This window comes from Oncorhynchus clarkii, chromosome 9 (genome assembly GCF_045791955.1).
Source record: "Oncorhynchus clarkii lewisi isolate Uvic-CL-2024 chromosome 9, UVic_Ocla_1.0, whole genome shotgun sequence".
Classification (NCBI taxonomy): domain Eukaryota; kingdom Metazoa; phylum Chordata; class Actinopteri; order Salmoniformes; family Salmonidae; genus Oncorhynchus; species Oncorhynchus clarkii.
Genome location: NC_092155.1, coordinates 53,882,468 through 53,898,714, shown reverse-complemented (window position 1 = coordinate 53,898,714; position 16,247 = coordinate 53,882,468). Strand labels below are relative to the sequence as shown.

General features: G+C 37.9%; 1 protein-coding gene across 7 annotated transcripts in view; it reads left to right on the top strand.

Moving 5' to 3' along the window:
- The first annotated feature begins 12,449 nt into the window (after positions 1 to 12,449).
- Positions 12,450 to 16,247, top strand: part of LOC139416540 (phosphatidylinositol-4,5-bisphosphate 3-kinase, catalytic subunit delta) — a 52,030-nt gene continuing 48,232 nt past the window's right edge. For 2 of the 7 annotated variants that reach the window (XM_071165286.1, XM_071165284.1), the window contains exons 1-2: positions 14,021 to 14,471; positions 15,545 to 15,719. In XM_071165286.1, the coding sequence (XP_071021387.1) occupies positions 15,579 to 15,719 (141 nt within the window). In that variant the 5' untranslated portion in view covers positions 14,021 to 14,471; positions 15,545 to 15,578. Of the gene's footprint in view, positions 12,613 to 14,020; positions 14,472 to 15,023; positions 15,087 to 15,544; positions 15,720 to 16,247 lie in introns of those variants that run through there. The other 5 variants (XM_071165289.1, XM_071165288.1, XM_071165285.1 and 2 more) reach the window with 4 other exon arrangements.

Here is a 16,247-nt window from a genome sequence, read left to right as displayed (position 1 = left end):
GTTCGCAGCTCAGCCAAAGACACTCGCAAATGCATCTTGCCATATGTCCAAGCAAGGGCTGGGAATTGCCAGGGACCTCACGATACGATATTATCGGTGCTAATATGTATTGCGACTCTCTCAATTTTATATATATGTATTGCGAGTCGATGTTCCAAACATACTGCTCAACATGTCTGCTGCAGAGGGATAAGAGCCATGAGAAACGGAGTTCTGATCAGTCATGGAAATAAGTGCTGAAAACATGTTGGTTCACCATTTAAAAAGATGAATAACAAGCTAGAGAAGTTGAAATAATGTTAATAATATATACATTTTAAAATTGATACTTGGAGTCATAGAATAAGTACAATATCATCAAAAGTAGGGATTGCGATACGACTGTATCGATTTTTACCCCAACCCCATTTATTTTCGTCAGGACTTAGGCTATGCATAGACAATGCAATCTTACTTCACACAACACTGACTGAAACGTTCTCTCTTGTCCCTGAAATATGACCTGACCTAGTAATGTAATATTTAAGCTAGTTCCTGCTGGTATAAATATCTGACTCCTTAAAATGTATCAACTTGAACAACTGAGCATGTTAAAGTAACTCTTAAATTGACAAAAGTTACAATTGCTTGGTACTGTTGTATTTATTTAGGGAATTATAATTATTATTTTTTACACTTTGGTCATGCTGTGAAATGTGCAATAGACATGTATTGTTGATACAAGCATGTTATACACACACACACATCTCATTTTTGTTTCCTAAAATGTCAGACTGGGTCTGAATGGTGATGGGATCGTTTTTTTGAGAAACTCATAGAATGTGTTCACTGAAGGACTAGGCCTATATATCTTAATGATAACTCTTTGGAATAACGAATGGAAAATGTTCATATTTTCTTTCCACTGTGAGCCAATTTGGGCTGGGGTGATACAGTACACAGTTTGATAAGGACGTATGATATCTATACCATTGGATTGCGGCGGCGTAGATTTTCTATAAAGACAATGTCCACTTGCTTTATATCTTTATACTACGAATGAGCACACTTGATTTGTAGGTTCTTCTTAGGTTATTTTGTATTAATATGATTTAGAGCTTGATTGACTCTCCTTTAAGAGTACAGCATGCGTAAACACTACCTTGACTTTCAAATCATAACTATTGTAATTAAGGACTAATAAGTGTGTCCATGGTGTGTGATGAATGGTTCTGTGCTTGGCAATGAATGTTTTATATTTGTGCAGATCACAATGGGTTGGTACTTACTTGCTTAACTGTGTTTTTTTTTTCTTGTTCATTCTCCGTAACTGAATTGTGTTATCTTGACTGTAGAAAAACACTTTCTGAAAAAACAAATACCCGTCTGGCTAACTGCATTGCATTGTGTTGTAAGTTTGTAGGGAAAAGTGTTTATCATGTAATATACTGTATAATGTCATTTGTGTTCTGTGATAAAGCCATAGTCGAAAATTAAAGCATCTGGAGTGCTTGTTTGGACTTAAACTCAGAAAAGTGCTCGTCCTGCTCTCATATATAAACCAAAAGCACTGATATTGATATAATTGTAAGAATATATATTTTTGTCAGAAAAATAGTTTACATGATTGAGATGTCTAGTCCTTACAAAGACTTATTCTGCCTCCAAGCTAAAGGATGTTGACATGTCATGAACACCTCATCTTGGAATTGTGGTTGCACTCAATGTTTAATTTAATGACATTGAATAATGTTACTATTTGTATAGCATAAAAGTTATTGGTCTAAAATGACAAACATGTACAATTGTAAATACTATACCATCTGTTCCTTGTTATTTTAGTCTGTCAAGTTGATTAATATTTGCCCTTTTTTCCTGTTCTTAGTTTAGAAGGAACTATGGACTAATATTCAATTATCTTACATCTTAAGGTATAACTTTAACTTTCTAATGTGTTTGATTTTACAGTGTGAAAGTAACAATGCAATGTCTGGTTGAATTTTCACTTAGTTATCTATTGTCAGTATTAGGAATCAACACATCAATCTGTGTGACTTGTTTTGGTGTTATGCCTAGGATTTCTGTACTTCAATAAATGATTTGTCTAATAAAATGTTGACTTGGTGTGCTTTGTTGACCCATTTACAGAAATCCATGTTTTAGGATGAAGTCAATGAAAAAGCGAATCAGCTCAATTTACTGAAATTGAATATCAATTGTAATTTAATTAGGTAACTTGATACCGCTTTCTAATCTTCGCAAGTGCTCCCCCATGTGGTAGAGAAAGCACCTCACAATAATACTCCAGAATTACTTACCATTGCTTTTGCCTAATTAGGTCTGCATTTGCTTGTTGCTTAGCTGAGTTTTAATGTGGTGTATATCAATTCTTATATATCAATCTGTATTTCTGCTTGATAAGTTTCTTACAATTGTTTTCATGTTGTCAGATAATCAGCCAAAGGAATAACAAATCTGTTGGAGGAAATAGATTTTGTGCTTCTGTTCAACTCATGAAATTAGCTTTGTAGTTTCTTTATGACCATCTCTAAGACATTAGATGTGTACAATGCATTTTCTATGTTCAGTGAATTATGAGTAGGTTTGGAATTCTGTGTATGAAGAAATATACACTCCCCTCATTTACTTGGGACAGTGAAGCTGAAACTCCTAATTTGGCTCTATACTACAGCATTTTGGATTTGAGATCTTAAGTGGGAGATTCTATGAAAAGCTAGAACCAAAAATAACATTTTGGGGATCTTATCATTTAATCCACAGAAGGGTCCTTTGGAGGAAGGAATGTTTACATATATTTGACATTTTAAAGTATGACTGAGAAATAATTAGTTGGCATATGACATTTTGGGCTTACCCGGGCCTCTCACAACTTCATGTTTAATCTAGGTGCTACAAAGCAGACCTTGGTGTAATATGAAGCTTTATTGCTTGCTCTGTAATATTAGTATTTTGATGTCAATGACACATTAATTTATGAATATTGAAAAATATAGACTTAAATATTGAAAATATAACATATTTGACTAATTGTTCAATATTGCTGGACATAATATACTCTACAGGTATATCAAAGTTCCAGAGTGGGATCTCTGCTACTTTTAGAATTTTGATCCAATTTGTAAGCATTTAAAACGGAGTGGATGTGAAAATGGATTCAAAATGGTCGCCTTGATTTGCAGGGCTGTGATTGGTTACATTGCCTACTATGCCAATTTCTATATGTTAAATGGGCCATAACTTTAAAACTAGCAGAGATCCCACTCTGGAACTTTGATATGCACAGAGTATATTATGTTGAACAATCTATATAGAAACATTTGCCAAATCATCTAATTGTGTATACTAAGACATTTCTGAAATGTGATTAATGAATGAATTTTCAATAATGAGAGGCATAAATATCATACCCCCAACATGTTAACCTCCCATGTTATTGTAATGGTGAGGTTTGCATTTTTTTTGGGGGGGGGGGGGGAGGTTATTATATTTATGCCTCTTTCTCACTCATCATTATTCAGGATTCATTCATGATTATCTATAATCTGGTAGAATCCACATTAATGGAGAAGTGTTCAGGAACATACTTATTTACAATAGAAGTGACTCCATTCATTTGTATTGGGCACATAAGGGGTCTTTCTAAAGATATTAGGGCCTGTGTGTGTCATTGGGATCAAAATTAAAACAAAAATTAATATTTTCATGCAGTTCCACATGTTAGAGGAATAATAGTGAATATATCCAAATTGACCCGTAACTCCTATACAACGACATACAGTGCATTCGGAAAGTATTCAGACCCTTTGACTTTTTCCACGTTATGTTATAGCCTAACTCTAAAATGTATTAAATATATGTTTTTCCCCCTCATTAATCTAAATACAATACCTCATAATGACAAAGCAAAAAAACATTTTTTCCCAAATTGTTTGCACATTTTAAAAAAATAAATAAACTAATATCACATTTTGCAGCGAATACAGCCTCGAGTCTTTCTGTATGACGTAACAAGCTTGGCACACCTGTATTTGGGAAGTTTCTCCCATTCTTCAATGGAGATCCTCTCATGCTCTGTCAGGTTGGATGGGGTGCATTGATGGTCAGCTATTTTCAAGTCTCTCCAGAGATGATAGATCGGGTTCAAGTCCTGGCTCTGGCTGGGCCACTGGAGGACATTGAGACTTGTCCCGAAGACACTCATATATTGTCTTGGCTATGTGCTTAGGGTCATTGTCTTGTTCGAAGGTGAACCTTTGCCCCAGTCTGGGGTCCTGTGCGCTCTGGAGCAGGTTTCAACAAGAATCTCTGTACTTTGCTCCGTTCATCTTCCATCGATCATGAAGAGTCTCCCAGTCCCTGCCTCTGAAAAACATCCCTCCACCATGATGCTTCCACTACAATGTGTCACCGTAGGGATGGTTCCAGGTTTCTTCCAGACGTAACACTTGGCATTCAGGCCAAAGAGTTCAATCTTGGTTTCATCAGACCAGAGAATCTTCTTTCTCATGGTCTGAGAGTCCTTCAGATGCCTTTTGGCAAACTCCAAGTGGACTGTCGTGCCATTTTTACTGAGGAGTGGCTTCCGTCTGGCCACTCTACCTTAAAGGCCTGCTTGGTGGAGTGCAGCAGAGGTGGTTGTCCTTCTGAAAGGTTCTCCCATCTCCACAGAGGAACTCTGGAGCTCTGTCAGTGTGACCAGGTTCTTGGTCACCTCCCTGACCATGGACCTTCTCCCCCGATTGCTCAGTTTAGCCTGTTGGCCAGCTGTAGGGAAGAATCTTGGTGTTTCCAAACTTATTCAATTTAAGAATAATGGAGGCCACTGTGTTCTTGGGGACCGTCAACTCTGCAGACATGTTTTGGTATCCTTCCCCAGATCTGTGCCTCGACAAAATCCTGTCTTGGAGCTCTATGAACAATTCCTTCAACCTTATTGCTTGGTTTTTGCTCTGACATCCACTGTCAATTGTAGGACCTTATATAGACAGGTGTGTGCCTTTCCAAGTAATGTCCAATCTATTGAATTTACCACAGGTGCACTCGCAAGTTGTAGAAACATCTCAAGGATGATCAATGGAAACAGGATGCACCTGAGCTCAATTTCCAGTCTCCTAGCAAAGGTTCTGAATACTTACGTAAATAAGGTATTCATGTTTTTTATTTGTAATAAATTTGCTAAAAAATCTAAACCTTTTTTCGCTTTGTCATTATTGGGTATTGTCTGTAGATTGAGGAAAAATAATATAATCCATTTTAGAATAAGACTGTAACGAAACAAAATGAGAAGGGGTCTGAATACTTTCCGAATACACTGTAGACCTATTATACGTCCTTTAAGCAGAGTTTGTACAGACATTGGCAAGTCAAATTCAAGGCCTTTCATGGACTTTCTCAAGCACTTAATTGTAATTTTGAAGGACCTCAATGTTATACAAGTGTATAATTTATATAAATGTACATACAGAGCCTAATATAGAACATGCATAAAGTGCCAAAGTAGGCCATTACCACTTTAATAAAAAATAATTTAAAAATGGTCCTGCCAATGCATCGATATTCAAATTACTATTACATTCTAAAATATGTGAGAATAATGTGGACATTGCCTGACTAAATAGTTTGGATGTATGCAAGGCTACAGAAAAATGTTGACGATTTTTAAATAATAAAGCCATGAATAGCGTTAGAATTAATCTCACCATTTTGAATCTCAACAATGTTTTTGTAATGAGAAAGTTACCTAAAACCAGGTTCCTTTTTTCATGGAATGATTTGTATGGGAAGAAAACATTAGATGTTCCCTTCCTCATAATCGGTGGACTATGGGGTCTGTGGGGTCGGCAGGCGCAGGGGTGTTTTATTACATTTTTATAAAAAGTATTTTTTTAAAGGAACTAAGTCTGGGTTTAAACCTACTCTTCAAAGTTGTAATAGTAGAATGCACAAGGTGCCATTTCGAAGTTGGGTAGTGCATCATCAGTTACACTTGTCATGTTAGTCATTGCATACCTTAGAGAGATATTTATAAATGGTCTGAAATGACCAGATTAGCCAGCCCGAGTTAGCTAACGTTTTTTTATTTAGCCCATAGATATTGTTGTAATTTTTTAGTCACTCAAATATCACATGAATACACATTAGACATGGCAAAATGTATAGAATTACAAATTGCAACATTTTCTTTGCACCCCATGACAAAATGTGTAGAATTGCAGGAAATAAGCTTTCAACCTGCAAAATTCTCTCCAATAACAAGAGTGTGAAGAGTTTATCAAGAACAGTGTTTGTGCCCATAGAAATAGATGTGGGGGATGTTCCACAATGCTGGAAGTGGGGGGCCCTGAGTGAAAAGGTTTGAGAACCCCTGCTCATAATAACACCTGGTTTTACCACAACACTCTTCAATTGAACAAATTAAAGTGGCCACAAAAACGGATCAAAATGGAAATCACTGAAAATTATAAGGCAGCAGGGAGAAATTATAAATTGGCTACAATAATTACAAGGACTTTTCAAGCACCAAATTGAAGACCTGTGTGATTTTCAAGGAATTTCTGAGCTCCAAGTAGGCTAGGCCACTTCAAGACCATTTTATTGTTTAAACTTGCAGGTGTAACATGGAAAACAAAATTAATTTGTCATGTTATTACATTACCAGATCATATTGTGAATAAGATCACTACTCTGATTGATTTTTTTTGTCATTATATCCATAATAATTAATAGGAATAGCGTTGGGTGTTGCTCAATAGTCTATCCTACACAATTGCGCACAGACTGTGTCCAATCCGAGGCACGAAAACATGAACACATTACCTTGACGTTTTCTCTGTTACATCTAACTATACCCTGCTGTAAATCAAGCAGCCAATGACAGATGATCAACATCAATTCACTAGGAATATTAGATCCTACGTGGATCCAGGCACAACTGTCTTCCCCGCCATAACGAATGAGAGCGACAAATATTCTGGACATTGTTCGCAAAAACCTTTTTTCCAGCACTTGGGATGTTGAATCACATGCGCTATCATAACAGCTGTTTGTCACTTGACTTGGAAAATTCCTTCCTAGATCAGATGTGAAAATATCACTGCATAACTAATCAGCTGGACACCAAATGGGCATCCAACAAGTATTGGATAGTTATTGAAGAAAACCACGTTAATGACAGTATCTATTTAAGTTTTAAGTATCAAGGTAAGGTGACTTTTGGTTAGACGCATTCGATTTTGTAATCGTATTTATTATTTTGGATTTGTGTGACAACATTGTCTGAAAACAATTTATGTAGTTACACTGCATTTCTGAGATCCCTATACAAAAAACTGACAGCTAGATCCAGAGTTTTTACAGGGTTCAAGTTCAAAAATAAAAATGTAACTCATTAAGGCTTAATATATGATGTAACGACAACTTAAACTGCCATAAATGCAAGGATGGAAAAGTAATGTTTTGTCACACGATTTTGGACTAATCTTTCAAGACAAAACCATGATAAAGGATGAAACAGGTTTTTAATCAACTTGTGAATTTTTGGGAATATATCTATGATCCCCCTTAAATTTTAATGTAATGACATAGAAAAAATTGGCAGATTATTATTGCTGATTCATCAACAGCTGTAACAAGTTGTCAAGTGGTAGGAAATCCTCACTGATACCCTAGTTTATAGAAAGACCCATAATTTGAAACGCAACCAAAACAGACTGCCAAAGTATCCAAGTTTGTAGAGTCACAAGCTTCATGTAGTCATTGCGTTCTAGGAATATGTAACCAAATACTAAGCTTTTGACTACTTTAATAGACTCCAAGATTGTGTTTTATCCCTGTGTTTTATCCAAAAGGCTCAGGGTCTTCTGTTTCCATCTAAACTGAACGGCACCAGTGTCTCACTGGGCCATGGCTCCGGCACACCTGCTTTAATTTGAGGCCAAAGCCAGGCCACTGAAACTAACCATCCCACATATACATAACAATGGCTAATTAAACATGAACAACTTCTCACAAAGCAACCGTTTTGATTATACAGAGGTTACAATTTCCCTAGTGTGACACTGGTGTTAGTCAAAAGTGACTAACTTTTGACACCTTCAAATCGGGGGACTAGATACATAGTGCTTTCATTTGTGAACAGTAAAATTGATTTTTATGACAATACTCTCATATGAAACATTTGATGTCAAATCCAAAATGCTGGACTATGGAGCCAATTAAAGTTTTTGCTTCACTATCCAAATAAATACGTAGGGGAGTGTATTTAGTTGATATTTCACTATCAGTACAAATAGACATCATTTGTAAAGATATTGAACAAGACTGACACACATAGCAACCAAACTGAGGTTGAAGACAGTAATACATAGAGCCATGGCTAGGTGGAACTCTATTCCACATCAGGTAACTGAGGCAAGCAGTAGAATCAGATTTAAAAATACACCTTATGGAGCAGCGGGGACTGTGAAGAGACACACACAGGCACAGACAAATATATACATGATAAGACACGCACTCTACACACACGTACACATGGATTTTGTATTGTAGATATGTGGTAGTAGAGTAGTGGTCTGAAGGAACACAATGTGTTGTGAAAAGTGTTATGAAATGTAATGCGATGTAATATTTTAATTTGAATATAATTGCCTTAATGTTGCTGAACCCCAGGAAGAGTAGCTACTGCCTAAAAACAAATACTGGGAGGCGAGTATAAAGAGGCCAGACAAAAAGTTTATGTCCCAAATGGCACCCTGAACCACAACAGATGTGATTTGTTTATGGACATCATAAAACAGTCAGGAACTGACTTCAATGTCAGACTGACCCGGATTATGTCCTATGAAATGTTACTCAGTATCGTCTTGGTTGAAAATGGCAACTAACAACTGAACATCAAGAATAGCCAGGTGAGCAGGCAACAAAATTATCTCTGCTCCTACAATGTTCAACTATACTAGACAAGTTTGGCCATCACCTTGAGCTCGTGAGCAAAGCCACCTCCTTGATGCAGACTACGTGCTGCGCTTAGGGCCCCTCGTCTGCTAAGGGGCCCCGACCCAGGGGGAAAAAGGACTTACTGATGAGTGTTAAAACATTCGGCGGTGCATTAGCAGTTTCCCGGTTATGTCAGTCACTCAATTAGCCCATGTCAGCTAACATTTTTTTACGTTGCTAGGTAAGGTAGTCTAACCAGCTATCAAAACCTTGTGGTAGGCCTAGACATCACCAAATTAACCAACCAGGCACACAACGCATGTGCTCAGGAGCCCTGACCTCCAGGGGGCCCCCATAAATGTTGTTCATCACTCTCACACAGATCTCATATGAACATGGCATTGGTCATAGCAAAATGTGTAGAATTGCAGAGCATTAGCTTTAAAGCTTCAAAACGTTCTCTGACCTGAAGCAAATTGTGAGGAATTGAGGAAAATGTACTAGAGGCATGCAATATTTTGAAACCCCACTCAGCTGTGTGTAACATCCGTTTTTATGGTTCTTCCTCCTCACTGTTAGATTCACGATAAGTTTGCATGCTGTTCCAAACAAGAATGTTGTTGCTTTCCAAATTGCGTCTTAATATAAATAATTATATTTCTATGATTCCAACAGTTCACCCAAGTGTTTTGATCTATAGTACATCGCAAGTCAAATCACAATTGCAATATTTGGAGAAACATAAAACGCAGTTAGATTTTTGGGCCAATATTGTGCAGCCCTAACACTTAGAGACAGTTTCCCAAACACAGTTCAATTGAGATTCCAAAAACTAGGTTAGACCTGTGTCTGGGAAACCAAATCATAGCGTGGCACTAAAATGAATCAGAATTGTAGTAATTTCAACTTCCCACTAGGGAACATGCAAACACATGCGACTGGGGACAAATGGTGCGTATGATATCATATTCACTTCCATTATTAGCCCATCAAAGATGGATACAGTTTGTGGTAATTTAAGATTAAATCAGACATTTTTTTAAGCTTTCATCCATTCTGTATACATTTATCTTTTAGGTATCACTACTTCAAGCCTGAAATTACAATGCATTATGATACATTGCATTGTGAGACTTGTCATGAGCATGTATGATCCCCTTTGTGTCAATTTAAAACTTGCACAAGGCAGTTTACAGAATTGTCCATTTAAAGAAATCTAGCCAATTTATTCATTACCACATTTAGCTAACAGGTAGTTAATCCAGAGATTCTTACCGTTGCCTTGATTTGGCAGTCTCATCCAGATAATCATGGCATTTGTAGTTCTTCAGGATATTCTAATTACCTGCTAATGTGACTGTCATATGTTGGGGGTAAATACAGGTGAATATATTGATAAAAGTCACCTTTTCTTTGAGAGATATACAAGGTTATCAAAACGTAACGCCAGGGTAAGCCTACATGAACACAGCCCTTATTTTAAGTTTTTTTTAAATCTCACTATGGGAAAAATGAATGGTGGAAAAACGATTGGAACCATTTCCCTGTTTGACCACTAGGTTTTATGGATATTATGACTCATACTGAGGTACTCTATAGACCCCTTTTGCACCAACTTTTTAAATTTGATTGGATTTTGTCATGCATTGTCTTGCACTTTGGTGACTGCTCAGTGATGGTGGATGGGTAAGGGCTATGGGGTCTGTAACTTTATATGGCTTGCAGTTTCTCTTCTGCACACTAACTTCCTGTTTTCACCAGCTGGTTGTAAGTGCACTCTTGTTACACATTGGTGTGTTTTTAGACTCTGATCCAAGTCCTCCAGCTGTTCACATTGATTGTAAAATGCTATACCTAAGCCCCTCTATCTAATGGTTTCCAAGGTAAGATAATACAGCACCCCTATTAAGGTGTGTGCATTTTGGATTCACTTATATATTTTTGGAATTCTTAGTACTGTCCATGTTTTCGTCTAATATTTGTTTATTCTAATTTGGTATCTTATTTCTTTATACTATATTGTCAGAAAAAAATTCATTTACACTATATCATCCTACATGTTTATATACGTTAAACTTCAATCTTTTCTTGACAGTGGTCTTGGGAATGTGTAAATAAGGAAGAGATTCTTATGGGCATTTCAGATCATGCAGTTCACTGACTTGAGTCTGACGGTTTCCATTTTCTACAATAGTACTATTGTTGGAGCCAAATTCCCTTACTTTCTGTCTCATGATAAATGTTTGTTTTGCCTAATTAGAATCATGAAATGTTGACTAATTAAATATGAATATTGAATTATGGAGTATGGTTGATGAAATCATGTTATTGGTTTTCTATTATGGTTATCATGGAAAAGCAATATGGAGCCACACCTGGGCACACCCCTTTTTCCCATGTTCCCCTTCACTATACACTGAGTGTACAAAACATTAAGAACATCTTCCTAATATTGAGTTGCACCCCCTCATTTTGCCCTCAATTCATTGGGGCATGGACTCTACATGGTGTTGAAAGCATTCCACATGGATGCTGGGCCATGTTGACTCCAATGCTTCCCACAGTTGTCAAGTTGGCTGGATGTCCTGTTGAGCATGAAAAACCCAGCAGCGTTGCAGTTCTTGACACAAACCGGTGAGCCTGGCAACTACTACAATACCCTGTTCAGAGGCATCTAAATCTTTTGTCTTGCTCATTCACTCTCTGAATGGCACACATAAACAATCCATGTCTCAAGGCTTACAAAATCTTCTTTAACCTGTTTCCTCCCCATCATCTACACTGATTGAAGTGGATTTAATATGGGATCATAGCTTTCACCTGGTCAGTCTGTGTCATGGAAAGAGCAGGTCTTTTATAATGTTTTGTACACTCAGTGTACCTATTTAGTGGTTTTGGCATTATGGCTCAGCTAGGGCTCAGATATGGCGGTACCATACAGTTTTGAACTAAGTACGCTGCTACTATACCCTTTTGTTTTCCTTTGAATCCGATCTCTTTTTGCTTTGATCATGGATAGATTCTAACCTTTGAAATGACCTGTGTTTGGAAACGGGGAGCCTTTTTAGCTTGTATTTACAGTAGCGGAGAGTTGAAATCCTTTTTTGAATTGAGTTTTGAATTGTATTACGAATGGCCTTTTAACTATTCTGGTTTAAGTTTCGCTTTCCATGGGAATGGAGTCATTGTATGCTAAGTCAGTGTGGATTTAGTGGTAGTTTGTGTGTGTGCATGTGTGTACCAGCAGAGGGAACATCCCCCTATCCACATCGATGGAACAGTAGTGGAGAGGGTAGTAAGTTTTAAGTTCCTCGGCGTACACATCACAGACAAACTGAATTGGTCCACCCACACAGACAGCATCGTGAAGAAGGCACAGCAGTGCCTCTTCAACCTCAGGAGGCTGAAGAAATTTGGCTTGTCACCAAAAGCACTCACAAACTTCTACAGATGCACAATCGAGAGCATCCTGTCGGGCCTGGTACAGCAACTGCTCCGCCCACAACCGTAAGGCTCTCCAGAGGGTAGTGAGGTCTGCACAACGCATCACCGGGGGCAAACTACCTGCCCTCCAGGACACCTACACCACCCGATGTCACAGGAAGGCCATAAAGATCATCAAGGACAACAACCACCCGAGCCACTGCCTGTTCACCCCGCTATCATCCAGAAGGCGAGGTCAGTACAGGTGCATCAAAGCTGGGACCGAGAGACTGAAAAACAGCTTCTATCTCAAGGCCATCAGACTGTTAAACAGCCACCACTAACATTGAGTGGCTGCTGCCAACACACTGACTCAACTCCAGCCACTTTAATAATGGGAATTGATGGGAAATTATGTAAAATATATCACTAGCCACTTTAACTATGCCACTTTGTTTACATACTCATCTCATATGTATATACTGCACTCAATACCATCTACTGTATCTTGCCTATGCCGCTCTGTACAATCACTCATTCATATATCTTTGTGTACATATTCTTTATCCCCTTACACTTGTGTCTATAAGGTAGTAGTTTTGGAATTGTTAGCTAGATTACTTGTTGGTTATTACTGCATTGTCGGAACTAGAAGCACAAGCATTTCGCTACACTCGCATTAACATCTGATAATCATGTGTATGTGACAAATAAAATTTGATTTGATTTGATTTGATTTAGTAGGCCCCTGGTGAATGTTGCTTATTCATCATTTTACTGTTTCTACTATTTCTGTGTATCTTGTGGGTTTTCCTTCACTGAAAGCAGGAAACTGTTGGCTCTGTTAACGGTTAGAGAGAGAAGTTTACTGGAATTGTACCACATGATGAAAAATGGATATCCGTGTTTTTCTGAATGGCTAAAGTCATTGAACCCTTTCCTAATTTTGTGCCAAACTGATCTAGTTGGTGGTTTAGTTGTAACATGAATGGTCAGCGCACAGTGCACATCTATTTGGCAGTTTCACCCTAGAACAACTGATCTTCATTGAATAGAGACATAAGGCATTTACATGCTGGGTATCCTGTTTAGGAAGTAATTACTGCGTTTTTTCCCCTTGTCCTTATTTGGAATTTTGAAAATCGATTGTGTTGGTTGCTTGGGGACTGCATGATGTTTGATCTGATCTGTATCAGCTTTGTCTAGTATGAGGAGACAATGTACTGTATACGGTTTGTTGATGGGAAACTACACTCAGGCTACAATCCCTGTTTGATTAAGCCTACACCACACTGAATCAATCTACATGTTGGTATGAATTGTAGCAAATTTGACTTTATCAGTGGCCAATCTTTAAGGAAGCATTTTGTGAAGAGGGTTGTGTTATATGGAGTCCGTTAAAACAGATTTGTGTTTAGAGAAGGCTTGAGTTTAATCTGACATGGATTTTTATGTGGATGAATGCATTATTTATTGATTGATAGATGTTTAACACATTTTGGTTTGAAGTCTTTGCCTCACAGTTGTGTTGCAAATGCTTTGTCCTGATAGGCTATGCATGAATATTATTTCACACACACACACACACACACACACACACACACACACACACACACACACACACACACTTCCTAGTCTAAACAAACTTTGTAGACGTTCCCTTGGCGTGTTCCGCGATGATGAGGCAAAGCGCATTGTCGAGCAGTGAGAGCACCTCGCCGTTCCTTTAGAATAGACTGACTACGCACTGAAGGAGCTCCTCTCGCCTAGGAACCTTTCAGATATAAAGCAAATTGCGAAAATTATCTTGTCTTGTGTGGGAGAACAGTGATACGACGGAGAACCATAAGAATAATTTTTTGGGCACTCTATTTAGCAATGGATGAAAAGCATTGCCAGCGCTGGTAGAAGATGAAGAGATGAGCAACTGGCTTGTAGCAGATAAAGTGACTGAACCATAATACAGTAGCTATGTTGACTTATCTTTTGTGTGAAACATACATTTGCTTTATGTATTGCACAGTCTGACAACGTTTTTGGGGCATGGGACCTTATTTTAATTTTCGTTATTAGACCATTTTGATGCACGACCATTTGAACTCCTGTAGTTACAGGTATTTTGTTCTTCAATCTTGCTGATGTTTTGTGCTATAGGCTAGTATTTTACTCAATGTCCATTGTTGTAGGGGTACATTACTTTCACATTTAGCCTTCGTATAGTTAGTTATACGTAAAAGAACTGCTAAAATTTTTCACAGAATGTCAGCCTCTGTCTTGGCTGTACGTAAGCAATGCAGGCTGCACTCAAGTAGGTTTAATAATTTCATTAGCACAGAATTGACACATTTTTTGAATAGATACAGAATTCAGAAATTGACAAACACATTCAAATTATGTTTTTGACATTCTAATTTTACATCTCCATAACCCCCAATGTTCTGCTAGTTTGGTATAATCATTTACTGCCATTGTGAGTCTTTCTATGCCCCACTGGTGACTGGCACTATTCGATTCTGAGACAGGGCTGAATGCTTGAAGGGATCTGGTTCATCGTAGTAGGCCTTCACCAATACTTACTATTCAGTAGGCTACCATGTCTTTAAAATAACATAAACATAATATTTTTCATATTCTAATAATAATTGTATTTTTTATCATATTTTCAGCCATGGAGCTGTTGCCCCCCATTTTAAATGCCTAGAAACATAAGCCTTCCTGTGATATCAAACGTGAGATACAATGTATAAAGTTGGCCTACACATAAGCCTACAAGTGAGCCTACAAAGCTAGCAGCATGTCTACTAAGACCATAACAGGGTTGGAGTCAATTTTATTACATTTCACGAAGTAAACAGAAATTCCAGCCGACCATTCAGACATCATAGCAGACGCAGCACACAACGGGTTATCCAATTATATTTATGTTCAGTCTATTCAGGAAGTAAAGAAAGTCAAATGTTCATTTCTTTGCAATTGGAATTCAATTTTACTTCCATATTAGACGGAATTTAAATTGAATTGACCCTAGCCCTGCTATGGTGTTAGTAGGCATGCTGCTAACTTCGTAGGCTCACAAGTAGACCTATGGTAGCTACATACATAACACGTTATATTGAGCATTAATTAAGGTTGCTGCGTTGTCTTTGTGTCCTGAATGGCCGGCTGGGTTTCCTTTCCCGTTATACAGCAGTGGAGCTGACAGTAAATGAGAGACCGTCACGATGCCCCCGGGGGAGTATGGGATGCTGGGCGAGTGGGAGAAGGAGGGGGACCATGACATCATGATGGACTTCCTGCTGCCCACCGGGATCTTCCTGAAATTCCCTGTGTCTCGCAATGACACCATCGGGGCCATCAAAAAAGTAAGTCCTCGTTTCCCGGTCTGTGGCTGCATGACCCACGTTTAGCTGACTGTGTAAATGTGCACACGTATCAAGAGAGACCTGTATGTTGTCATATTTTTGGTACCTTACAGATATTGTTAATTTGCTTGAACATGGAAACAAATCATATTGAATCGATAAAAATCACACGTGCAAATGACAAGAAATCGATAAAAATGCATGTGCAAAAGGTTTGGTTCATACAGTATATTGTCATATATTGAAATTGTTCTATGTTTGTTCCCTGTTCCAAGGCAGCACCCTGTATTGCATTTACTGTTGATTGACTTGAGTATTATTCTGTGGAGAGTCTGATGGAGTTGAGCCAGCTCAGTGCAGTAAAGCAGGTCTGATTCCTTTAGTACCAAAATGGAACTGGTATTTTAGTGCCAAATGGTATTCACAATGAATCTCAAAGAAACAGTCATATTTAGGAAATATTGGGTGACTTTGAGATTCTACTTGTAATGAAAAGCGGTATATAAAATACATATATTTACTATTATT